Source organism: Myxocyprinus asiaticus, chromosome 10 (genome assembly GCF_019703515.2).
Source record: "Myxocyprinus asiaticus isolate MX2 ecotype Aquarium Trade chromosome 10, UBuf_Myxa_2, whole genome shotgun sequence".
NCBI lineage: Eukaryota > Metazoa > Chordata > Actinopteri > Cypriniformes > Catostomidae > Myxocyprinus > Myxocyprinus asiaticus.
The window spans coordinates 8,277,607-8,304,945 of record NC_059353.1 but is presented as its reverse complement, the minus strand read 5'-3'; the positions used below and the strand labels follow the sequence as shown (position 1 = coordinate 8,304,945).

General features: G+C 42.1%; 1 protein-coding gene across 1 annotated transcript in view; it reads right to left on the bottom strand.

Annotated features, from left to right (window-relative positions):
• Positions 1-24,398, bottom strand: part of LOC127447269 (macrophage receptor MARCO-like) — a 36,699-nt gene extending 12,301 nt beyond the window's left edge. The window contains exons 1-15 of the mRNA XM_051709040.1: positions 24,168-24,398; positions 23,572-23,673; positions 22,295-22,422; positions 21,860-21,950; positions 21,636-21,698; positions 20,557-20,610; positions 20,366-20,464; positions 20,227-20,271; positions 19,936-20,016; positions 12,970-13,032; positions 10,622-10,717; positions 10,496-10,540; positions 10,350-10,403; positions 3,167-3,202; positions 3,012-3,053 (exon numbers count right to left, since the gene is read on the bottom strand). Of these exons, the coding sequence (XP_051565000.1) occupies positions 3,012-3,053; positions 3,167-3,202; positions 10,350-10,403; positions 10,496-10,540; positions 10,622-10,717; positions 12,970-13,032; positions 19,936-20,016; positions 20,227-20,271; positions 20,366-20,464; positions 20,557-20,610; positions 21,636-21,698; positions 21,860-21,950; positions 22,295-22,422; positions 23,572-23,673; positions 24,168-24,285 (1,117 nt within the window). The 5' untranslated portion in view covers positions 24,286-24,398. The remainder of the gene's footprint in view (positions 1-3,011; positions 3,054-3,166; positions 3,203-10,349; positions 10,404-10,495; positions 10,541-10,621; positions 10,718-12,969; positions 13,033-19,935; positions 20,017-20,226; positions 20,272-20,365; positions 20,465-20,556; positions 20,611-21,635; positions 21,699-21,859; positions 21,951-22,294; positions 22,423-23,571; positions 23,674-24,167) is intronic.
• Between the last annotated feature and the right edge of the window lie 2,941 nt (positions 24,399-27,339).

Here is a 27,339-nt window from a genome sequence, read left to right as displayed (position 1 = left end):
CTATACTTCCATGCACCGTGAAATACCTCTAATTTTGTATTCTTCCACTTGCGCACCATTTTCCAAGCTGCTCTCTTGACAGCATGAGAGTGATCATCGTACCATGGTGTGGGGGTTTTTTCTTAAATTTTCTTTAATCGAAGGGGGGCCACATTGTGCTAGAGAGGACTGTATTTATATTTTTTGTTATTACATCAAGGTCTTCTGGACTTTTTGGCTTACTGAGTATATGAGACAAGCTATCTATTAGTGAAGCTATCTTTAGTGGTTGGAAGAATAGTTCTATCTGAACGATAGCATGGTGTAGATTGAGTGACATTAGCTGATTGCAGCATACATGAGATGAGGTAATGATTTGAGATGTCATCGCTCTGCTGCAGAATTTGTATAGTATCAACATCAACTCCATATGAAAAAATTAAACCTAGTGTATGATTATAGCGATAAATTGGTCCTGTCACATTTTGTCTGACTCTAAGAGAGTTGAGAATATTGATCTGTAATAAATTCATTTACAATTAGTGCTTTGGTTGAAATAAATCTAATGTTTAATAGACCTACCTTTATATGATGTTTATCTTAATTGTTATTTATTTTGTATTTATTTTTATTTTCAAGTTTTACCTTGATCAAATTTTTTTTCTACATGATTTAGTGAGGGGTTTGTGTTTGGTTGTTCAGGGAACAGACACACTCTCTAAATTATATCTAAGTGATACTGTCTCTATCTGTTGTAGTTTATGTGATCTGTGTGACATCTCAAGACAGCTAGCAGACGTTCAGGTTAGCCAGTTTGTCTGCTTCCTGACCTGGGCCCCAGTTAGTCAAATAATATCACTATTAAGACTTTGAGCCAAATTACTAGAGAAGAGAGCAGCACCTTCCCTGGAGGGATGGAGTCTGTCTCTCATTAGCAGGTCAGGTCTACCCCAAAAACTCTATGCTATTCTCTGGACATAACTCTGACACTAATCTACTATAAACCTCATCACCACAATGAATAGGGAGGAGGGCAGAGCATATTACATTGTCTGACATCGTTTTTGGAAGTTCACACAACTCTTTAACATTATCTCTAGTAATCTCTGACTGGCGAAGCCAGACATCGTTAGTATCGACATGTATAACAATTTTAGAAAATCTACGTTTAGCATTAGCCAGCACTTGTAAATTTGATCTGATGTCAGATGCCCAAGCCCCCAAATTTCATTTAACAATAGTGGCTGGAGTCTCTATTTCCATGTTCCTTACAATAGAATCTCCTATAACAAGGGCGCTTTCAACATGATTCTCAGTGGGTGCATCACTGAGTGGGGAGAATTGATTGAAAACCCTAACAGGCATGGGAGAGTGGTGTTGCTTTTCTGAGCGAGTATGCCGCCAATACGTCACCCAACCGCCCTGCTGTGGGGGCTCTACAGCCAGAACCAAAGTGTGTGTGTGTGTGTGTGTTGCTTGCTGTTCTACCCGCATCCAAAACAGTAACTACTGGCTTTTCTTTCTCAATGAACTCCACTAGCGTTCAGATGCGTGCCTCTACCTCATTAACCTTCTCTGTCAGCCTGACTAATTCCTTACATTTAGCACATGTGAATCCCTCACTGCTGACAGAAGAAGCTAAAGTAAACATGTGGCATGCAATGGACGAAGCGATAATATGAGCGGATGCCATAACTTACCGCAATTGTTTGTTGTTGTTGTTTATGTTGTTATGTTTGTACTTGGCAAGGGTTTGAGATTGATGTGAATCCCTCAAGCAGTTGTTTGCTGTTGTTGTGGTGGTTCCTTGAGATTGATGCAATAATCCGTGTAAAACACAGAGGAGAAAACAAATGCATGCAGTCGAAATGTGAAGTGTAGACAAGCAGAAAAAAGAAAAAGAAAAAAGAAAACAGGTGCGCGCAGTAATATACATGCAGTTGAAAGTGTAAAAAACTAAGCATGCGGTAAAATGACAAAGGATTAAACGATGAACGTAGAGGAATAAACAATGTTAAGCAGGATAGAAAGCTACAAACAAACACAGACTCATGCAGTGTGCTGACAGCAACCGGAACAGGAACCGGAAGCGAAATGTGTGCAAATACCTAGAGAATAATACAAGGATTATTTATTTCAGTACTGTAATACTACCGTACACCGTGAAGAAAGCTTCAGCAATTATCGTGATGTGAAAATGTGATACCTCAATATGCCAACCTTAAACTGAATTTTAACACAGTAAAATGTCCAATTTTATCTGCAGAAGTTGTAATGATTCATGTATTAATTAGATTGTACAGTACCATAGTTTTTTTTTAATCTCGTGTATTTAAATGCATTTATGCATATCAGCACATCATCACAAACATTTAAGTATATTGAATAGAGTCCAGTATAGAATCAGTTATATTTTATTTATTCTGGGGTGTGTTTTTTTATTCTTGTGTGTGTTTTGTATAACTAGGGGTTGCACCACTACTGATTTTTAATAGCCGATTAGTCAAGCCAAATTCGACTAGTCGCAATGTCATTCCACCCCCAAACCACCACACATCCGAAGTTAGCGAATAGCATCCAGGTCAGCATAACACTTGTATTTCAGTTATATTTGAAGGTTAATTTGCATATATTGCAGTCAGATTCATCAGCCAATCAGATTGATTTATTTGTACTTAGTGGGTGTAGTGTTTAGGATATGTCCCAGCTGAGGCCTTCTAGCTGGCCTCGAGTGATGCAATTCGAAAGCGAAGAGCGTGCTGTCATCACTGCTGCTATCTGCACTGAGAAAGTTTCTGGTGCCCCCCTTGGGTAAGATGGTGCCCCCCTAGGGAGTTGGTGCCCTATGCAGACTGCGGAATATGTGTATAGGTATTTACTTTGAATGTGTAAGTTAAAATAAATGTTAACTCAGGGCTCAAAAGCCAGAACCCCAAGAAAATCCTGTTATTAAGAGGATGTTATAATGTCTGATGGCAGAAACAGAGTTACCCAGTAGTACACAGGGATGAATTAGTTATTAGGGTAATTACCTGAACCTGTGGGTCCTACATCACCCTTGTTACCCTTAGGACCTGTTAAAAACACACAAAATAATTTTACTCACAAAACAGTTAAAAATAAATACACAGATGCTGTGGATGCATACATATTATGGATTCACATGCACAAATGTGCCAAAACATACCTGGCTCTCCCTTTTGCCCTGGTAAACCATGGAGTCCTAAATTAAGAGTGAAGAAGAGAGAGAAAGAAAGAAAGAAAGAAAGAAAGAGAAAAAAGAAAGAAAGAAATAAAGAAAGAAAAAAGAGAAATAAAATAGAGAGAGAGAGAGAGAGAGAGAGAGAGAGAAATAAAGAGAGAAAGAATGAAAGAGAAAGTGTTTAAAATGTACATTCTCATTTGTAAAGAGCTGTCCTGGGCAAATTATTTATTTTTGACAGCCTAAATCTGTCTGGCGCCCGAATGTATTTAATCTTATTATAAATTTCAATTTAAGTTTGGGTGTGCCACCGTTACAAAAGAAAGAACTGTCAGTCTGTAAAATGTGTTTAATCTCTTAACTAAATCCCAAGAATAAACTAGATCCGAAGAAAATCATGATTACAGGAACATACAGTATGTACAGTTGTAAAAAGTATTTGGACACTTAAGCCACAATTTAAAATGTATGAATGGCATTGCATTTGAAATTTTCAATTTCAAAGTATTTACATTTACATTTATTCATTTGGCAGACACTTTTATCCAAAGCGACTTACAAAAGAGGAAAACAAAAGCGAATCATCTTAAGGAGACAGTGGTATGAAAAGTGCCATACTACAAAGTTTCACTAGCATCAGAATAGTATTCAAAACAGATTAAACTGCAACAAGAATTAAAATATTTTTTTTTTTATTAATGACTGGTTAAGTGCTCATGGAAAAGACACTAAAAAAGTGTTTTTAGTCATTTTTTGAAGACAGAGAGTGAGTCAGCTTCATGGATGGAGTTGGGAAGGTCATTCCACCATCATGGTATGATGAAGCTGAAAGTCCGGGAAAGTGTTTTGGTGCCTCTTTGTGTTGGTACAACAAGGTGACGTTCCTTAGCTGTCCGCAGGCTTCTAGTGGGTGCGTAGCTCTGCATAAATGATTTTAGGTATGCTGGAGCAGACCCAGTGACTGTTCTGTATGCCAGCATCAGAGTCTTGAATTTGATACATGCATCAACTGGCAGCCAGTGGAGAGACAAGGAGTGGTGTAACATGTACTCTCTTTGGTTCATTAAAGACCAGACGTGCTGCTGCATTCTGGATCATTTGCAGGGGTCTAATTGCACATGCAGGGAGGCCTGCAATGAGAGTGTTACAGTAGTCCAGTCTAGTTAAGACAAGTGACTGGACAAGCAGTTGTGTGGCATGTTCAGAGAGGAAGGGTCTTATCTTCTTGATATTGTAGAGTGTAAATCTACATGATGTTGCGGTCTTTGAGATGTGGTCTGTGAAATTTAGTCTGTTTGTGCAAGTGGTGTTTTTTTTGTTTGTTTTTTTTAATAAAGATGGCATAAGAACACTTTTAAAACAAAATATTTCACAAGTCTCACATGTTTTAAATGATAGAGCAATATATATCATGTTCAAAATGAAGACAAGAAGTATTTTGGACACTTTGTGGTTGTCAAATGTTAGTGGAACATGTCCATAGTTCATGTGATGAACTACACCTGTGGTTCCCTATCAGTCACTCACTCAACGTTGTGTTGATGTAGTGACACTAGGGGTCACTCTTGGGAGTCCCAAACACCTCTGATATTTGAGAAAAGGCCAATGAAAATTGGTGAGTGGAATATGCATGCCACTCCCCCGGAAATACGGGTATAAAAGGAGCTGGCGTGCAACCACTCATTCAGATTTTCTCTTCGGAGCCGAGCGTATTGATGTATTGTATTCCACTGCCAATCCATTCACCTCTGTAAGAAAGCAAACTGTCTCACACGGCTGTTGGATTCTACGGCGCATCACAGCGATTTCTCCCCTCTCGCACAGATAAGTACGGAGAATGCCCCTGGGCACTTCGGCAGTGTGCGTTGAGCGCTAAAAGAGTGCGCCTCGGTTGAGTCAGGCAGCCTGCCTCAGAGCAGGTTCAACCTCTCATTTGGCACTCAGGGAGAGGATGAGATCTCGATAGCAGCATCGGAGAGTAGGCTGCTTCAGTCCGATGTGGAGGACTCGGCTGGGCTTCCACCTTCAGGTGTGGTTGCCCAGTCTGAGGCTGACGCCGAGCTGATGGCCATGCTTGCCTGGGCTGCTGCATGCATCGGGCTAGAATGGAACCCTCCACCCTGCCCTGAACCCTCGCTGCTTGATGATTGGTTCCTGGGATCGGAGCACCGCTCACGGCCATGCTCCGCCCAGGTGCCTTTCTTCCCGGAAGTGCATGAAGAACTCGCGAAGTAATGGCGGGCACCTTTCACTGCCCAGACCGGGCTTTCGAGTTCTGCTTCTCTCACCACCCTCGATGGCGGGGTGGCCAGGGGCTACATGGACGTTCCCCAGGTAGAGCAGGCGATTGCGGGGCACTTGTGCCCGCAGAGCGCTGCCACTTGGTGGAACCGTCCTAGGCTCCCATCCAAGGCCTGTAAGACTACTTTGTCTCTGATGGCGAAGGCTTACAGTGCCGCAGGGTGGGCCGCCTCCACTCTGCATGCCTTGGCCCTCCTGCAGGTCCACCTGGCCAAGGCATTGAAAGAGCTGCACGAGGGTGGTCCTGACCCGAGAGTAATGCAGGAGCTGTGCTTGGCGACCGACCTCACCCCATGGGCGACGAAGGTCACAGCGCGGGCTCTCGGGCAGGCGATGTACACGTTGGTGGTCCAGGAGCATCACCTTTGGCTCATCCTGGTCGAAATGAGGGAGGCCGACAAGGTTCACTTCCTTGATGCCCCCATTTTCCAGGCTGGTCTTTTTGGCAACACCGTCGAAGACTTTACACAGCAGTTTTCGACGATAAAGCAGCAGATGGAGGCCATCCAGCACATCTTGCCCCGCCGTGGTTCAAGATTACGCACCCTGTCACTGCAGCGACCTTTCATGTACAGCGAGATTGGGACATGAGGCCCTGTGACGTAGCACTTCCCCACCGCTCCACCGTGCCCATTCTGCGGGTATGTCAGCAGCGGTCGTCCCCTTGGTGCCCCTCGCCTGGAGTTTGGAGGCGTGGTTAATGCTCTCCAACCCGTCGCATTGGCTGGCCAGGACGATCCGACTCAGCTAAGCGATTCTGTTCGCTAGGCACCCGCCCAGGTTCAGCGGCATCCATTTCACCTTGGTAGGTGGTGAGGGTGCTGCTGCCCTACGTGCGGAAGTCGCGGTCCTTCTGCAGAAGCAATAGAGCCTGTTCTGTCCGCCGAGATTAAGAGCGGCTTTTACAGTCCCTACTTCATCGTGCCCAAGAAAGGCGGTGGGTTTCGACCGATATTGGACATGCGGGCACTGAATCAGGCCCTGTACAGGCTTCTGTTCAGGATGCTCATGCAGAAGCACATTTAATCGTGCGTCCGGCACCGAGATTGGTTCGCGCGGTAGACCTGAAAGACGTGTACTTTCATGTCTCGATCCTGCCTTGTCACAAACCGTTCCTTCGGTTTGCCTTTGAGGGTCGGGCATACCAGTACAAGGTCAACCCCTTCGGTCTGTCCCTGTTGCCTCGCTTCTTCACAAAGGTCACAGAGGCAGCCCTTGCCCCGCTAAGGGAAGTGGGTGTCCGCATTCTCAACTATCTCGATGACTGGCTGATCCTAGCTCACTCTTGTGATCTGTTGTGTGAACACAGGGACCTGGTCCTCAGCCACATAAGCCGATTGGGGCTTCAGGTCAACTGGGAAAAGAGCAAGCTCGCCCCGGTGCAGAGCATCTCTTTTCTCAGGATGGAGTTGGACTCGGTCGCTATGACTGCTCGTCTCATGAACGAGCATGCTCAGTCAGTGCTAAATTGCCTGATAGCATTCAGGGGGAGAACAGCGGTCCCACTGAAACAATTTCAGAGGCTCCTGGGGCATATGGCATCCTCGGCGGCAGTCACGCCCCTCGGGTTGATGCATATGAGACCACTTCAGCACTGCCTTCAGACTCGAGTCCCGAGATGGGCATGGTGCTGCATGGACGGACCTGGCATTTCTATGGGCAGGGGTTCCCCTAGAGCAGGACTCCAGGCGAGTCATCGTCATGACAGATGCCTCCAAGTCAGGCTGGGGCACCGTTTACAATGGGTATGCAGCTACAGGTTCCTGGACAGGCCCTCGTCTGCGTTGGCATATCAACTGCCTCGAGTTGCTCGTGGTACTGCTTGCCCTGTGGAGACTTTGGCCATTGATACAGGGCAAGCATGTGTTGGTCCAGATGGACAACACGGCAACAGTAGCATACATAAACTGCCATGGCGGTTTGCGCTCATCCCGAATGTCGCAACTCGCCCGCCATCTCCTCCTCTGGTGCCAGCAGCGGCTCAAGTCGCTGTGGGCCACTAATATCCCTGGCAAACTCAATCGCACAGCAGATGTGCTGTTGTGGCAGGTGACGCTCAGGGGAGAGTGGAGGCTCCACCCCCAGGTGGTCTGGCTGATTTGGAGTCGATTCGGCGAGGCACAGGTAGACTAGTTTGCCTCCCGGGAATCCTCCCACTGCCCGCTGTGGTATTCCCTGACAGAGGCCCCCCTCGGCACAGACGTACTGGTGCACAGCTGGCCCTGGGGTCTGCACAAGTATGCGTTTCCCCCAGTGAGCCTACTTACAATGACGTTGTGCAAGATCATGGAGGACAAGGAACAGGTCCTGTTGGTAGTGCCCTACTGGCCCACCCAGACTTGGTTCTCGGAACACACACTCATCGCGACAGCCCCTCCCTGCCAAATTCTCCTGAGGAAGGACCTTCTTTCTCAGGGATGAGGCACGATCTGGCACCCGCGACCAGACCTCTGGAACCTCCACGTCTGGCCCCTGGACACCTGCGGTGGTAGGCACTATTACTCAGGCCAGAGCCCCTTCTACCAGGCGTCTGTACGCCTTGAAGTGGCGCCTATTCATGAATTGGTGTTCTTCCCGAGGCGAAGACCCACAGAGTTGTACAGTCGGGTCGGTGCTTTCCTTCCTGCAGGAGAGGTTGGAGGGGTGGCTGTCCCCCTCCACCTTGAAGGTGTATGTAGCTGCTATAGCAGCACACCATGATGCAGTGGACGGTAAGTATTTAGGGAAGCAGGACCTGATCATCAGGTTCCTTAGAGGCGCCAGGAGGTTGAATCCTCCTAGGCCGCACCTCATTCCCTCATGGGACCTCTCTGTGGTCCTGCTGGGCCTACAGGGAGCCCCTTTCGAGCCCTTAGAGTCAGTTGAGCTGAAAGCCCTCTCCTTGAAGACGGTCCTTCTGACTGCACTCACCTCCATCAAGAGGGTTGGGGACCTACAAGCATTCTCTGTCAGCGAAACATTCCTAGAGTTTGGTCCGGTGTACTCTCACATGACCCTGAGACCCTGGCCGGGCTATGTGCCCAAGGTTCCCACTACCCCCTTTAAAGATCAGGTGGTGAACCTACAAGCCTTGCCATTGCTGAGTCTGGTATGTGCTTTGCGTATCTATTTGGATCACACGGAGAGCTTTAGATGCTCCGAGCAGCATTTTGTCTGTTTCGGGGGACTGCAGAAGGGGAACACTGTCTCCAAACAGAGGATTGCCCACTGGATTGTGGACGCCATCACGTTGGCATACCAGGCCCAGGGTGCGCCATCCCCTCTGGGACTACGAGTGCACTCTACTAGGAGTGTAGCCTCCTCTTGGGCCTTGGCCAATGGCGCCTCTCTAACAGACATCTGTAGAGCAGTGGGCTGGGCAACACCCAATACCTTCGGGAGGTTCTACAATCTCCGGGTTGAGCCGGTTTCTTTCTGTATGTTGTCAGGTACAAACAGGTAAGTGGCGGAACAACTGGCTGGGTGTACTGCTGGCACACAAGCACCTACCCCTTCCCCAGGGGAAGATGTGCGCTCTTTCATCCATGTGAGTTCCCAAGATCGGTGAACCCTGTATTCCTCTCTCAGCACCTGTGGCAAGCAAATTCAGCGGAGGAATTTGACGCCAGGCCCAGTACTTGTGTCAGTATGCCCTGTTCAGGTCAGCCCCTGTACTGGGATAGGTGCCCATATGCGTTGGTTCCCTGTTGGTAACCCCATATGACATAATCTTCCATGGTACGGTCTCCCTGAGGGTAGACCCGTGTCTCCCCTTGGGCAGAGTTCCCTCTGACACCAGTCGCCATGTTTGTAGAGCTCCATCCCCTCTGGGTAGGACCTACCATGGGGAATTCTCCACATGCGACACTGCCGACAAGACTCGGTGAGACCATGTGACATATTTCCACACAATTACCTCCCCTTCGGGCAGGGTGTGGTCTCTGCAGTGTCTTTTTCCAATGACACCTACCCTGGTGCAAATACGTTTAGCCCCAGCTGGATTCAAGCAAGTTCTTTCTCCGGGAGAGGAAAGAAGAGAAAAGGCCAACTCAGCTGCCGTTGATGGCAAGTCTGACCCCCCCCCTTTTATGCTTTCAGGGGTCGAGGGTCCTTACAACATACACGGGGCGTTGGGAAGGTTACGATGTGGCTGGTGCACTTGTTACTTGGCACGCAGTGGCCTGCTTGCACCTGCACCGCCGATCCACGTAACACAGTTCAGCTGTTTGTGGCATTTCATATAGGGACCCCTAGTGTCACTACATTGACACAACGTCAAGTCAGTGACAGATAGGGAATGTTTAGTTTACTGTTGTAACCCCCGTTCCCTGATGGAGGGAACGAGATGATGTGTCCCTCCTGCCACAACACTGAACTACCCGCTGTGATTGCCAGGACTCTGTCTCGGCTCGTCGGCACAAAACCTTGAATAAGTGGTTGCACACCAGCTCCTTTTATACCCGTATGTCTGGGGAAGTGGCATGCAAATTCCACTCGCCAATTTTCATTGGCCTTTTCTCAAAGATCAGAGGTGTTTGGGGCTCATAAGAGTGACCCCTAGTGTCACTACATCGACACAATGTCTCGTTCCCTCCATCAGGGAACGGAGGTTATAACAGTAACCTAGACGTTACTCTGCTAGGACACCTGAGTGAACTTGAGGAGAACTGACTTACTTTACTGTACATGACCTGTTTAGTCATGATAAAAGTTGATTAGCTGATAAAAATTGCTCAGAAAAGTGAAGTTAGTTTTGAGAAAAGCTTTAGAGTGAGATGTCACTTAGTTTGATATTTTGTTATCTAATGCAATGACATTCATGCATTTGTGACGTAAGCATCAAATATTTTTGGAGCCACTGGATGTGTCTTGCAAAGGTGGAGCTTACCTGAATTTCCTTTACTGCCCTTCTCTCCATTCAGTCCTCTTTGTCCAGGGACACCTACATGCAACACATCAAAGTCAGATGAGGCCTGTGTCAGACAAACTCCATGTTCATCATTTGTTTGTGTTTATTTGTTATAGTTAATTTACCTGGCAAGCCTTTATCTCCCTTTTGTCCAGGCTGTCCTGTGCGCCCTGAAAACAATCCGCGGCCAGTCAATAATTCACATGATGGCATATATTACATTTATAGGCTTGTTTCCTAAGCTCTCATACCTGGAATGCCAAGGCCAAGGTCTCCCTTTGGTCCAGGTGAACCTTTTTGTCCAGGTGGTCCTTGCAGACCAGTAGGTCCTCCTGGACCAGGAGGTCCTGAAAGACCCACAAGCCATATGTTAGCATGCAAATGAATCAGGACTACCTAGCCAGACACACTGGAATTTGCAGTTCTGCATTAAACCTAACAACAAGATCTCTTGAAAACAAGAAGCTCTTGAAGGAATACAGTCCAATGCATCCTAGACTTAGCCTCAGACGGTATGCTGGTCAGGGTACCATGTTAATACAATGAGCACTTTTGAAGAAGAACTACTAGTCAATGGACTTGCCAATGTTTGGCAAGTTAGTAAGCATCAAATCTTTTAGACATACTCAAGAGTTTTGTTTGAGACCAGTGCTAATTTTCACACAGATTTTTATCGTAGTCATAATTTTTGTCTTTCGACGAAAATGCCCTTTAAATTTAAGCAATATTCCATCGTATCACATTCATAAATTTTAGTCAATTTGACTGACTAAAAAGTCATATTATTTTTGTTGACAAAAATAACATTTTACTTGACAATAATGTGCAGAATGAAAAAAAAAACATGTATCAAACTGTAACAGACAAAATTTTAACTAAATATTTTAATATTTAAAAAAATTTATAAACTATTTACAATTATTTAAACATGTATCAAATATATTAAAGATTAATGTTTGATAAGTATGATTAAAAATAAAGCTCCTGAAATAATAGCATTAAATGAATATACATTTTGACGTTTAGACAATTTAGGATATTGCATTACATGTAGCGAATTTTTAAGGAAATGGCAAGTTACTCAAGTTAAGCATTCTGACAGTGTTTGCATTGTTGCAGTATTATTTTTTTCTCATCATATTTTCATCAAAGTATGTTTTAATTAAAACTGTTGATTATCAACACAATGTCACGGTCCTGTCACTCTGTCAGTCTGGGTTTTTGTCTGACAGGACCGTGGCATTATCGTCCCATGTCTGTCTTGTGTTTTCAATTGGTCTTGTTTCATGCCTGGAACATGATGTCTGGATCCTGACCCTTCTGTCTGGTTCGATTTCGGTTTTGGTGTCTTGTTCTGTATTGGCGTGAGTGCACTGCACTTGGTGGCATGCACTCTCATCAGTAATCTATGTCTGTCTCTCGCGACTGCGGACGCACGTTGCACTAGCTTTGTGCCACGCACCTGGGTCACATGCTGTCTTCACGTTGTGCTGAGGTTCGATCACTTTGGTCTGAGGTTTCGGGGTTGTGTGTGGCCAAACTCTCGCATAGGTGTCCTGTCTTGTTTTTTCCGCCTGTTGTGTGCATCGTGTGGCATTTGCCTCGTGATGCACGCTCATTTAATGTGAGAATCCATGGCATCGCTTTGTTTAGCGTTGCTACACATTCTCTCGTCTTGTTTGACGGTTGGCATGGGCGTATATTGCCTTATTGTCTTGGCAATGTGTGCTCATGCCATTCAGGTATTTTGTTGTCTTGTGAGAGCACGTGGCTTTGTTTATTTTTGTATCGCCGCCTGTCTCTCTGTCTTACATCATACCCCGCCTCCTTGTTTGCCCATTATAAGTTTATTAGTCACACCTGCCCTGTCTTGTTAACCTGTTGATTTCTCTCCCTATTTTAGTCTCCTCGTGTTTGCTGTCCAGTGCCAGTTCGTCTTGTTTCCAGTCTGTTTGTTCTCCCATGTCTGTCCTGTTTCATCCCTGTTCCCATAGCTGGGACCGGTTGGTCCTGTGCCCTTTGTCTAGTTCTTCTCCAGCCTGGATTATATTATTCCCCTACAGGGTAGTTTATGTTTGTTTTTCCCCCTTGTGGGAGTTTGGTTTGTTTTTCTTCTTTTTGGTTATGTTAATAAATCCTTTGGTTTGTTTTTTAAACTCTGCGTTTGGGTCCTGCATCTGACATTCTCTGACACACGATGTGTTTTTTTTTTCTCGTTTTCTTTATCGTTGACAAAATAAAATAAAAATCTTTGCCAATCAGTAATTTGACAAATTTCATCTGTGTTTATTTACATCACGGACTGTCATTGATGTGCAGTTGTTTGAGTTTTTCATGCTGGTCTAATATTATGTTATCAACTATTTTTAGATAAAACCGCCAAAAAACGGCACATAAAAGCAAGCTACAAAGCTGCACAGTCTGGTTATGTGAGGCTACATGTAACCTACAAAACAGTTCATCATTCCTACAGAAAGCATCACTGTAACAGAGAAAAAAGGCTTATTCAATACATAAAGAATAGGAAAATAAGGTCCAAACATCTGGGTATTGATCTGTATTACATTCGCTTACTGTTTCTTTACACAAACATTCTTACCTCTAGGCCCTGGAGGTCCCGACTCTCCCCGAACACCTCTGGATCCTGTGTCTCCTTTAGGCCCTGAAAGGAGAGTTTTGAGAAAATCAGTCAGTTTTATAAATGCTTAAGATTATGGATGAAAGAACTGCCCTCACACTTTCTTCAGAAAGTGTAAAAATTTAGTTTTGAAAAATAAATATAATAATAACAACAGTTATTATTATAGCTTCAAGCATGGGGTCAAGCACTGCACCATAGTAAAAACAACACATTGTATGTATATGACATACAGTACAAACCCACTCTACTTCACAAGTCACCCCACAACGGGATTGAACTGATGACTTTCCATGCACAATCCACTACACCACACTGCCACAAAGTGAGCAGCCACCAAAGGGACATACCAAGCTATGAATCAGCACACCTAAGCACAGTGGTCACTACAGTCAGCTTAGTATTTGCATTAAAAATTGAGAGTACAAAACTGTTGCTGAGAAAATGTTTTTGGTACAGCAAAGTGGTTTAAATTGAAGCAGGAAGTACGCAGGTAAGTAAGGACTACATTATTGTACGCAAAACATGAAGACTCAAAGGTCAACCAAAGTACAATTTTTAAAACACATTCTTTGGAATAGTAGTTAAAAGCACTCACCACTACACCTCAAAATCAACAAGTCTGCCTGATGCCAAAGAGACATTCTAAGTTAAGAGCACATAACATTTGCTGAGAAAATATAGTTACAGCAAAGATGTTTAGAATTGAAGCAGGAATTATGGAGTGAAGTACAGTCTACATTGTTGTAAGCACAACATGAAGACTCAGAGGTCTTTTAAAAAAATGTTTTTGCTGGATTTGAATTCACAAACTTTTGAACATCATTCTAATGCTTTAACCACTAGGCCATTCAGCTGACACAGCTTAGCAATGACAAACTGACTGTCCAAGTGAAGAGTACAAAATTATTGCTGAGAAAATTTTGTTACAGCCAAGTGGATTTGAATTCAACAGGAATAATGCAATGTAGTCCAGCCTACATAGTACCAAGCACAACAGGAATACTCAGAGGTCAACAGAAGCACCATTTATAAAACCATACTTTTCTGGATTCAAACTCACAACCTTTTGAGATACAACCCAATGCTTTAACCACTGGGCCACTCTGTTGACACATCTCAACAATGCCAAAGACATGTTCCAAGCTGAGAGTACAAAACAATAGCTGGGAATATCTTGATTTTAATGCTAAGTAGTGTTGAATTGAAGCAGGATATATTCAATGTAGTACAGCCTTTGTAGTGTCAAACTCAACATGAAGACTAAGAGGTCAACAGAAGTACAATTTTTAAAAACATTCTTTGCTGGACTTCAACTCACACCCTTTAGAGCCATAGTCCAATTTTCTAATCACTGTGCCACTCAGTTGACACATCTCAGCCATGGCAAAGAGACTAGAGTCTAGACTAAGAAGAGTTTAGAGTTAGCACACAAATGTGGGTTATCTTTTTAACTATAGGTGGCACTGTCTTTAAACTGTTCAGGTATCCTCAGGACATGATGTTGATGATGCCTACCAATTTTCTTTCAAATCTGACAATGCATTTAAAATATTAGCACTTTTTAAAAAAATTCAATATGGTGGAGAGGCAGTATGGCCTATATGGGAAAAACGTCATGGTTACTTGTGTAATCTCCATTCCCTGATGGAGGGAACGAGACGTTGTGTCGATGTAGTGACACTAGGGGTCACTCTTGGGAGCCCGAGACACCTCTGGTCTTTGATAAAAGGCCAATGAAAATTGGCGAGTGGTATTTGCATGCCACTCCCCCAGACATACGGGTATAAAAGGAGCTGGTATGCAATCACTCATTCATGTTTTATGCTGAGGAGCCGATATAAGGTCCGGCCATTTCAGCAGATAGTTCAGCGTTGTGGCAGGAGGGACACAACGTCTCGTTCCCTCCATCAGGGAACGGAGGTTACACAAGTAACCATGACTTTCCCTATCTGTCACTCACTCGACGTTGTGTCGATGTAGTGACACTAGGGGTCCCTATATGAAACGCCACAACTGGCTGAACTGTGTTATGTGAACTGGTGGTGTGTGGTGGGCAGACTACTGTGTGCCTCATAGCCAGCACACCAGGTCGACACGTAACCTCCCCCAACATAGTTATGAGTGTCAAACGGCCCTTTGGGGACAAGTCGACTTACCAAAAAAAAAAAAAAAAAAAAAGAGACAGGCTAACCCAGTTGTGGCCTCTTTTCCCCTTCTCTTTTTCCACTCCCTAAAAAAGAATGGGGATTATCCGACTGGGCCGCCAGGTCTAGTCGGGGAGTGTCCCTCCCAAGGGGAAGACACCGCGGAGACCACACCTCGCCCAAAGAGAGGGGGGGATATTTAAGTGGAAGAATACGTCACATGGTCTTTCCAACCATGTGGAGAGATCTTCAAGGTAGATCCTACCAAAGAGGGAGGAGTTACTACAAACATGGAGACTGGGGCAGAGGGGTTCTGCCCAAGGAAGACGCAGTTTGCCAACAGGGAAACGAATTAGCAGAAGATATATATATTGCATGGGGTTAGCCTTACAGGGAACCGCCACATGTGGAGCACCAACCCCAGAACAGGACTCTTAGTTTAGCACGTGTACTGGGCCAGCAGTGAGTCTCTCCGAAAACTCGACTGCCACAGGGCTCGGAGGAAGTCAACCAGGGAACAAAACTTGTGAACACTACTGGGAATTAATGGCGCATGTCTTCAGCTCAAAAGGAGTTGGAAGACGCTATGTGCAAGCGATACACCCGGCCAGCTATCCCGGGCTTATCCGCTTGTATTGCGTGCCACTACCTGGGATGAAACCGGTTTCACCCGGAGGTTGTAGAACCTTGCGAAGGTGTTGGGTGTTGCCCATCCTGCTGCGCTGCAAATGTCTGTTAGACAGGTACCCCTGGCCAGGGCGCAGGAAGCCGCTACACCCCTGGTAGAATGGGCTCATAGCCTTACCGGGGGCGGCATGTCCTGGGCGTGATATGCCATAGTTATGGCGTTAATGAGCCAGTGGGTGATCCTCTGCTTGGAGACAGCACTTCCTTTCCGCTGTGCACCAAAGCAGACAAAGCAGCTGCTCAGAGATCCTAAAGCTCTGTGTGCGATCCAAATAGATGCGTAAAGCGCGCACCGGACACAGCACAACAGGGCTGGGTCTGCCTCCTCCTGAGGCAGCGCTCGCAGGTTCACCACCTGGTCCCTAAAAGGGGTCGTGGGAACCTTGGGCACATATTCGGGGTCTCAGGATCACGTGAGAGTAACCCGGACCGAACTCCAGGCACGTTTCGCTGACAGAGAACGCTTGCAGTTCTCCTACCCTCTTGATGGAAGTGAGCGCAGTCAGGAGGGCAGTCTTCAAGGAGAGTGCCTTAAGCTCGGCTGACTGCAAAGGCTCAAAGCGGGCTCTCTGTAGACCCTGAAGAACTACAGAGAGGTCCCATGAGGGAACGAGGTGTGGTCTGGAGGGATTCAGCCTCCTGGCGCCTCTTAGGAACCTGATGATCAGGTCGTGCTTCCCCAAGGACTTACCGTCGACTGCGTCGTGGTGTGCTGCTATGGAGGCAACGTACACCTTCAAGGTGGAAGGGGACAGCCTCCCTTCCAAACTCTCCTGCAGGAAGGAAAGCACTGATCCGACTGCACATCCCTGGGGGTCTTCCTGTCGGGAAGAACACCACTTAGCGAACAGACGCCACTTGAAGGCATACAGTGATCATGCCTGAGTGATCGTGTCTACCACAGCAGGTGGTAGACCACTTAGGTCTTCTGCGTCCCATCCAGGGGCCAGACATGGAGATTCTAGAGGTCTGGTCGCGGGTGCCAGATGGTGCCCCGTCCCAGAGAAAGAAGATCCTTCCTCAGGGGAATTCGCCAGGGGGAGCTCTCAGACCATGGAAACAAAGATTGAACTCTTTGGCCTGAATGGCAAGCGTCATGTCTGAAGGAAACCAGGCACCGCTCATCACCTGTTTAATACCATCCCTACAGTGAAGCATGGTGGTGGCAGCATCATGCTGTGGGGATGTTTTTCAGCGGCAGGAACTGGGAGACTAGTCAGGATCGAGGGAAAGATGAATGCAGCAATGTACAGAGACATCCTTGATGAAAACCTGCTCCAGAGTGCTCTGGACCTCAGACTGGGGCGAAGGTTCATCTTCCAACAGGACAATGACCCTAAGCACACAGCCAAGATAACAAAGGAGTGGCTCCGGGACAACTCTGTGAATGTCCTTGAGTGGCCCAGCCAGAGCCCAGACTTGAACCCGATTGAACATCTCTGGAGAGATCTGAAAATGACTGTGCACTAACGCTCCCCATCCAACCTGATGGAGCTTGAGAGGTCCTGCAAAGAAGAATGGGAGAAACTGCCCAAAAATAGGTGTGCCGAGCTTGTAGCATCATACTCAAAAAGACTTGAGGCTGTAATTGGTGCCAAAGGTGCTTCAACAAAGTATTGAGCAAAGGCTGTGAATACTTATGTACATGTGATTTTTTTTTCTTTTTTTTTCATTTTTTTTTTTTTTTTTTATAAATTTGAAAAGATTTCAAACAAACTTCTTTCACATTGTCATTATGGGTTATTGTTTGTAGAATTTTGAGGAAAATAATGAATTTAATCCATTTTGGAATAAGGCTGTAACATAACAAAATGTGGAAAAAGTGAAGCGCTGTGAATACTTTCCGGATGCACTGTACGGTTTAAAAGTTGCGGGCAAAAAAAGCAATTTTTCACAATTCTTGATTTACAGGTGGGGCTGTGGCGAAACTCTGCATGTGCCCTCAGACCATGGTCCTCATTAAGCATACCAAGTTTTGTTTCTATAGAGCAAGGTGTTGCCGAAGTACAGCCTCAAATCTATTTTCACATCGACCTCGGTAACTTTGCAATGCCATAACTTTTCAACTAACACAAACCTTTGGTGATTGTCCCCTAATTATTATTATTATTATTATTATGATTAGTAGTAGTAATAGTAGTAGTAGTAGGATAAATAGTATAATATAAACTAATATATAGTATATAGAATATTATTAATACCTGATAGTTATATATTTAATTGGGGGTAGCATTAAACAAATAGAGGACAACATTAAATAATAATAATAAAACTAGAAAACACCACATTTTATATAACTAAATCGAAATATAGTGATAAACAGCGGCAATTAACTAAATATTTTGATTAAAAAAAGAAGACATCTGGCAAACTCCCTTTAAGGCTGCTACTTGTTGAAAAATGTAGCCCATTACTGGAGAAGCTACTCTATTGTGAAAATTGCTGAACTACTATAACACTACTGAAAAATGTAGTTAAGTTAGTAGCGTTCAGTGTTGGGGAAGCTACTTTGAAACTGAAGTTTGACAAGCTACAAGCTACACATAATTTTAAGAAGTTAAGCTACAGTCAAGCTACTCTTTTGAAAAAGCAGTTAGCTACACTACAATTTACTATCAAAAAGTAGCTAGCTACATTGAAGCTACTTAATGAGGCAATATTTTTTAATGTTACTATCAAGCCAATAATATTAATACCAAAATTTACATTAATGACATTTATTAATTAATGTATTAATTAAATACATTTAATGTGTTTAAATATATTAAATGTCTTTAATATATTTAATGAATAGTAACATTAATAAAGTTAATAATGGACATAAAATAAAATCCAACAGTATAAAATAAAAAAACAAAAAAGATCAGACTTCAAAAAAGAAATCATTTTTATACTACACACTTTTCAGTCCTGCTGTGGCCAGGTGTAGTCAAATTTTTATGACAAACTCTCCTTGGGCTGGCATTTTTTGTTCTTGTCACATAATATTTAGTGTGGATAATATGTGAATAAAGACTCAGGGCTTGTTTCTCCCCTCACCTGGGTTCATGCTCATTGTATTTTCTGACTTTTGTGCCATTGACATGCAAGTGCCAGCTTTACAGGTCAATACAGAGGTTGCTCTACAAATATTTGTTCGCTTTGTTCAGGTCCAAAAAAAGTGGACGGATGGTCATCCTAGATTGTTGCATAATAATACATGCCATAAATTATTTCCTTTACCAATCATTTTATTTATTTTACATGAAAATAATAGTTAATTAAATGCTAAGAAATTGAGAAATTAAATAGTTCTGCATGATAGTAATTATTATAATAATATATACTGTATATTTATAAATATTATAATAATAATTCACTCGCTGCTCCCAATAACGCACAGATGATGAGAAGGAAAATAAAAATATTTAGAACAAAAACAAAATCCCTCAAAAGGCAATAATAACTTTTGGAATTATTTTATTTTAAATAGTAAAGGTAAATATTCTGTTGTGTGATTTATTAAGAACAAAGTGTCTGAAACATTCTTTGTTACACAGAAGAATAAAATGGTGTTCTTTTATCATTTTCAGATTTACCTGCCCCTGTACATTTTGTAAAGGTAAACAAAATGTGGTTGCTCGCTTTACATCACCATCAGACAATCTCTTCTTATCCAAGTGAACTGTAATAAGCTCTCAGTAGATGGCGGTAATTCACTATTTTTGTTTGTGATCTGCGATTACAAAAGAAGACAACGCTGCCTGATTCTGATCAGCAGACAGAAATATGCTGCCAGATCGTCGGACGCTTTGCTGGTAAAAGTTTGGCTTCTCCACAATAAGGAAGGCTATTAGTTATAATCTGACCAACATGATGTAGCGTTTGGTCATGCTACATCGCTACTTGCTGGAAAAAGTAGTTCGCTACAGGAAAAGCTACTCTGTTTTAAAAGCAGCTGAGCTAATGTCAAGCTACTGAAAAATGTAGTTAAGTTAGTAGCATCGCTACATGTAGTTAGCTACTCCCCAACACTGGTAGCGTTGCTACATTTTTAGTAGTTAGTTACTCCCCAACACTGCTAACATTTTAGTGTGATGTTGCCTCAAAGTACCTGGAATTCCCGGAGATCCCTTAGCTCCTGGAATACCAGTCAATCCGTTTGATCCGGGACGGCCATCAGCACCGGGTAAACCTTGAATGCAAAGAGAAGAGACCAGAGAGGTACATTAGAGCACTCTTATAGCAAAGCAAAATGTGCAAGATATTTCCAAAACATATATCAGACCCTTTTTGTTCAGAATAAGTATTCTAATTATGGTGTCCAATTATGAACTGGGGTCATTTCAATGAAAAGTATGGACAATAATATCAAAGGTGGTCTTTAATCACAATAAACACATACCTTGTATTCCTCTCTCTCCTGGATCCCCCTTTAAGCCAGGAATACCTGCAGAGAGAAAAACAGACAGGGAGAGATATTGATCAGCTACACTGTGACCGAAAGCTCAAGAGTTGAATGATAGTTGTGAAAGGGCTATTACCAGGTGCACCCGTGATGCCAGTTGGCCCCCTCACCCCTGCCACACCTGGGTCGCCTCTCTCTCCTTTTTCACCTGCAGCTCCAGGATCACCTGCCCTACCTGAGAGAATGAGAGAGAGAAAGAGTTCACCACATAGCACTATACTCACACATGCATTTCAAGAGCACACCTATGCACAAACATACACTAACCTGGTGAACCAGTGTCTCCGATTTTTCCAGGTATCCCTTGCAAACCAGGATTTCCTGACAGAGAACAGACCTGGAGTATAAATACTGACTGCACAAGCAGTGAAGTCAAATCAACAAAAATTACAATTTACCCTCATTTGTTGGGATAAAATACGACAGAAACTAAAACACCAAGGGTCATATTGCAGCTTTTGTTAAGTTCTAGGTTTATCTCTGTTTTGACCAGTAGGGAGAGCTGAAAACACAGATTGTTAAGGGAAAAGAGGACAAGTGATTGGCTCCTATCCTGGTCATTGAATTGGTATCACTCTGCTGCTGGGTTTCATAGATAAGACCAATGAACAATATTTCACAAAATTAGCCATTACAGAAATCAGAGGTGTACAGTAAAGGCAAAATTTACAGTAATAATAAACCAATTCAGAATTTTAGAATGGACTGTAATTGTAAACTTCTAATTATAAGCTTTAATTTGTTTTTAGTTATATTTCACATACTAAAGTGTTTATTAATTAACTTAGTTTAAAAAAAAATATTTTAAAGACTGCTATTAATTTTTTTTTTCATTTTTATATTCTATTGTTTTTCTTCATCTGATTGATATCTCTAAATAAATATAATCCCTAATGTATCACAAATTAAAAAAATCTTGTTTATACAGTATATATATATATATATATATATATACTGTATAAACAAGATTTTTTTAATTTGTGATACATTAGGGATTATATTTATTATATATATATATATATATACACATATATATATATATAATTATATTATAATATAATACTTAATAATATTATATTATATTATATTATTTTACTTTTTATGTGTCAGATTTAATGTTCTATGTTCAAGAAGCACTGGGAAAAATAATTTGATCATGAATGTCACACTAAAGAGTAGTCATTATAATTATGACAGAAAAAATTAAGAGAGAGAGGGGGTGATTGAGTGACAATATTTTCAGGGCATGGATCTTCATACAGGCAATGCACAGAACTATCTGTGTTGTAATGAAAGTATATCGAAAGTATGTGAATGTGTTGAATGAATGTGGTAAGTAAACTTACCTGGAACTCCTCGTGGTCCAACTTGTCCAGGCGGGCCAGGTGGACCAGGTGGGCAAACAATGGCTATAAAATATATTATAAAATGTGACTTAAATTCTGCAGGACAAAAATATGGTGCCAACTCTTGACAAAACCCTTTTATTACCGTTTTAAATAGTTGCAGACTCTCAAAAAGGAGTTGTCTTTTTGTGTGGTTGTTTTATGTGAGTGTGCTTTGTATGTACCTCTTTGTGCACTGATGTTAAACTGATTTATTTGAATCTTCAGTTTCTCTAGAGTTCCGTCCTCCCCACACAGATTGGACAGACACCCATGCTATAAAACACACACACACACACAGTGGGGATTTTCAATTGACTTCTATTACTTTTATATTGAGGTTATGATATTTGCCATCCCCTAACACTAAACACTAAACCCTGCACTCTGACCCCAGCCTAGCTAGGATATGTGAAAAAGAAGAATTTCACTGTATATGTGCAAATGTATAATGTGTGATAAATAAAGAAAATTATTATTATTAATTATAACCTCACAGAAACCTTTTTGCACCTTTAGATTAAGACATTATTTAGTATATTTATAACAATAAGCTGTTTGAAGGTGTTTGAATGTATTAGTATGAGTGGGGTTTGGCATATGTGTATGTGTATGTGTACCTTAGAGTGCCGGTTTGAGCTAAAGCTGCCTAGCTTGACAGCTTGACTTGTAGATATTAGACTCTCTGTGCTGGCATCATCATCATCAGTTAAACAGTGAGAGTGTACCCAAGCCTCCAGAGTAAAAACTACAAGACACAACAATTTACATGTATTTATTTATCAGACCATTTTATCCAAAATGACTAACAATGCATTCATCTCATTCATTTGAAAATCAATCCCGTGGCATTGGCATTTCTAGCATCAAACTCTTCCAGCTGAGCTACAACATGTACACACAAATCAGACTGAATATCAATAGAAAAGCAACCAGTAATTATGTGATAGCTTGAATGATATACAAAATATGTTTTATGTTTATACTGCATATACTGTAGTAGGCCCAAAATTTGGACATTACAGCCACAAATGTAGGAATTTAACTGCATTACATAGCAACATTTCTAACCCTTTGGCATTTGCAAACAAATAATGCTAGACGTTTTCTCAGAACTAACCTAACTTTTCCTGTACTAGACAGTTTGCTATTGTACTATTAAGCAACTGGTCCCACTGTGATTTTTAGTAGGTGTATGAAATTTGTTCCTATCAATGTGTCCCAGCAGAGTAACCACAATTCATCACATTAACTACAAGTTCTTATAACGTTTGATAACCAGAAAGTATCCATATGTGACCTGCTCCAACATTTTGAGTCTAACCCAGAAACGCATTTTAAGTTGTATGCACTAAAGTAAAAAGTAAAGTCTTAGCTTTCTAACCAGGGCTGTTTCTGACCAAATGGGGGCCCTATGTGAAATCCTAATCCTAAAAAAGTGCCTTGATTTGCAGGGCCCCCTGGTGGTCGCTAATACTGCTTATAGCTAGAAATGGCCCTGTTTCTAATTATATAAATATTGTGCTTCTTCTCCAAACCATTAAAGAAATATGATCATTTTACATTGGCAGATATAATCATTTAAACACTTTCCATTTTACATTAGTGCATAAATCTTAAAATGTGTCTCTGGGACAAAGTGACTCAAAATTATGGCGCAGGTCACAAATACTTTTTGTTTTCATTTTGATCAGTGTATCTATTGTTTTATCATTTCAAAACTAACAAACCTTTTTTTTATTTTTTTTTTTAAGAAGTGTGGATGTGCAATCTTTCTTTAAATGACACATGATATTTTGTTATCTAATGTAATGACATACATACTGTACATCTGTAAGTGTGGCTTATGTGTCCAGATACTTCCAGGGCCACTGTATTTATTTCTGTTCCATCTCACCTTTATAAACCAGCAAAGAATTCAGTGCAATTAGCAGGAGGATGACAATCATGAGAACAGGAATACAGCGCTGTTTGCGTGCTGGTTTCTCAGACCTCAGCTCTGCAAGACACGCAGGTTAAAGCCCTTTTAAAAACTTGTTTTTAATTTTGCAGAGCAACATTCTACTATGTCAGAAACTAGATAGGAATGATGGCATTTAATGGATGTGCTTAATGAAATATTATTTTGATGAAAATGTATGTCTTTAATATTTTAATGATGTAGCAACAATTTAATAAAAGAAACAAAGCACTTGAGCCCATGCTATATTGTGCATATACGCATGGCTAAAGAGTATATTCACAATATAGCATGGCCTCTCGTGCCTTATTGCTTAAATACAGTGTCATCATTTGTGAAAAATCATTTGTGTTTTAATCTGCTGCTTACTTTCTTCTAAAACTCCCTGTGCCAAGTGGGGAAAAATAAGCTTCCAATTCAGTTTCATCTCTTATTAAAGACATTGGGGTTTGTTGTGCATAGAAGTACATTATTAAATCTGTGAAAATGTGAAATGTTATTGTGAAAAATGTCTCAGTCTATGCAGAACTTACCATTGTGCTGGAATTCGTATTGGTCGGCCTCAAAAAACTTCATGTTGTTGTCAAACAGATGGTTTGCCTGGCTTATAACAGTGGCATTCCCTTCAAATATCTCAGTTTCTTTCTCCATCAGCCCCTCTACCACACAGCGGCTTGCATACAGCTAGAGTAACAGTTTAAAAATCAAAACCAAAGGGAAAAGGAAAAAACAAATGCTGGCTCATCAAAACATCAGTCATCTGACAGAGGAGATGCACAGAAATTGCTCCAAAGATTAAGGATAAGAGTTTCCCCAAGAAAAAGGAAGTTGTGTTTGTCAGAGCTTGCAGGTATAAGCTTAAGAATTAGCTTTTTGATATGTTTCAATATGTAGAAGGATATGTTTTGATTCTAAGAATAACTAAACATAAAAATGACATTCACAGCATTCCTGTTAATCACAGCTCAAAGCTAACCATTCTCAAAACCAAAGTTTCTGCCAAGATATCTCAGTTGCCACAGTTATTGTTACTACTGTAAAACATCATTGTTTTACAGGCATATTTATGTCATAATTTACTCACCCTCATGTCGTTCCAAACCTATATGTCTATCTTTCTCATGTGGAACACAAAAGGAGAAGTTTTAATGAATATCACTAACCATCTTCTGAATAGAAAGGCAGTGTATATTGCCTAACTTTAAGGCTTAAATAAAGGACTCAAAAGTTTCATAAAAAGATTCCATGCCAGATTGATCTCACTGAGCAAATTTACATGCACACCAATACGCTGATTACTCCCAAAAAACAACTTATTTAAAAAATCTGACAAAGCAAGAAAACCGTGTTTACATGAGTTTTGAAATAATGCATTATTCTCTGCTTTTGACATCTAACCGTGAAGAGATGTGCTCAACATGTGCACACATTGGATAAGCCGGTGAGTACACTGGTAAAGGTGTTTACATGCCATGTGAAATCGGCGTAATGGGCAAAAATCTACCCATGTCGACAAGTTTATTTATGACCTTACACCGATAAAAGAATGCCATTTATTGTGTTTTCACGACCACACACGTTGTTGGCTTATTAAGCATCGATGTAAAAACGTGCATGTAAACGCGCTTCCTGTGAATTTGACGACAGTAGGTCGAAAGTTTTGCTGATAAAAAAAAGTATTTGCATAATGAAATCTGAATCACTGCCCCCAGTGGCTGAAGCTGGTAGTGTTGTTGAATGAATGGGCATGTGTGAACACCAGTTTCAAGGAGTAATGTGCACCGAGGGGTGCCAGATGTATTTATAGTTGTAAATTATGTAATACAGTAAACCAAAATGCTAACTTTATTAACCTACTCCCTAACCTAAACCTAATCGTCAGTGCAGTTGCAATGTAATTTTAGAATTGCAACCTCCAAATCATGCTCATCATTGATTGTGTGCACACATTACTTCTTGGTTTCCACAGGACCAGTACCCGTGTGTCTGAGGTTACTTGTGCAATATGCTATCAGCAGCACTAGAGGGAAATGTGTTTATATTGAATTGATTCAAAAATATCTGATGGGGGAAGGCGCTTAAGAAAACGGTTTATTTCAGGGTTTTAGCAGATTCTGAAACATCATGTAAACAGGAACGCTGATTTCCTTACACATTTAAGGGATTAAGAGAAAGCAGATTAACACACCTAGGTTTCTCCTGGAGAACATAGCTTAATGTGGCCATGTAAACACATAAGCGTTCGAACATGTTTTTGAATAGTGCGCATGTGCGTGAACAGACCATATAAGAAACGTCATAAGATAGAGGCCAACAACAAATCATCAAAGCAGAAAGAATTCAGCATTTTTGGGAGTACCGTGGGAAAAGCACATGCACTATAAACTATACCCATTTATACACACCAATGTAAAATATCAACGGTCCCTCACGTTCGCATGTATGCGCTTGTGCATTGGGGGAATACTGGAGTTTTATGTAAGAGGGGAAATCCCACTATTGCAGTGCAGTTCCGCTGCAGGTCGCCATAGTAAATTAAGGAAACAAACACAGAAACAACTCTGGAATATCTGGAAATAAAGCAAAGCAATGGGGAATAAAATAGTGAAGTCTTACTCGGACACCATATTTGTTATTTACACAAGCATCGCGGGGAAATTACGTTGCTGTGGAGAAAGTGGTTTACCGACCGAGCCGCATGTATACGGGAATAAGGAGTATGCTGCTTTTACAGTGCATGTAAACAGGAATGCTACTTTCTTGCTATATGCCGCTTTCTGGTGTCCATGTAAACGTAGTCATTAATTCGCCTGAATGGGGTTGATTTCAGGGTACACGAACACTTGGAATGTCGATTTCCTGTGTGATTATGTAGTCCATGCAGCTTGTGCATCATATTTCATGTGTTCTAAAGGCATACAAGGTTTTGTCTTTTTTGACAATAGTGGAAGTGTTTGTTGGTTTGTGTGTTTAAGATTTTTTGTCCAGTTTTCACATCGGGGTCTATTCACTTGATGTGTGTTCCTACCTGTTGCTCTGTTTTCGGCTGGGAAAACAACATAGGGCTGCCAAACATTTTTTTTTTTTTGAGCAACTAAATCTCACACCACTAAAGCACTGCAGACAGGAACACAAAGAAACAGAACTGTAATGATGTCCAATTATCCTCTATTAATGAGTGTGTGTTCATGGTTGTATATCTAAAGTTGCACATGCCTTTGCCCTTCCATTAAGAGTGACAAATAGTCACTTCTCTTGTCCTGCGTGAGTGTGGGTGATCAGGCCATCTGTTTAGACAGACTGCTTTGAAGAGAACTGCCGTACTGCCGCTGACCTCAGATCAGCTGTAAATGCCTCTCTATGATTACACTTGACCTGCACTGACAGAATGACCTTGTTTACTGTACAGCGAGCTGTGTCTCACTGATTTGTTTGTTTGATGACCACACCATTCAGATGCTGATCTATGTGTTTTTATGATGATTGATGACCTTTGGTGACCCTGTCAGTATGTATTACAAACCAAAGTGTGTGTGGATATAACACTCTCTCTTTTTGCCCCCATGTCCTCTCTACACAGATGCTCTTGATCTTGTCACTATAAATTACAGTAAATATGTTCCGATTTTATTTGCAGTCTCTTCATTTGCATGTGCGTTATGAGTATCAAAGGAGTTCCATATTGGACAAACATGTCTATATAAT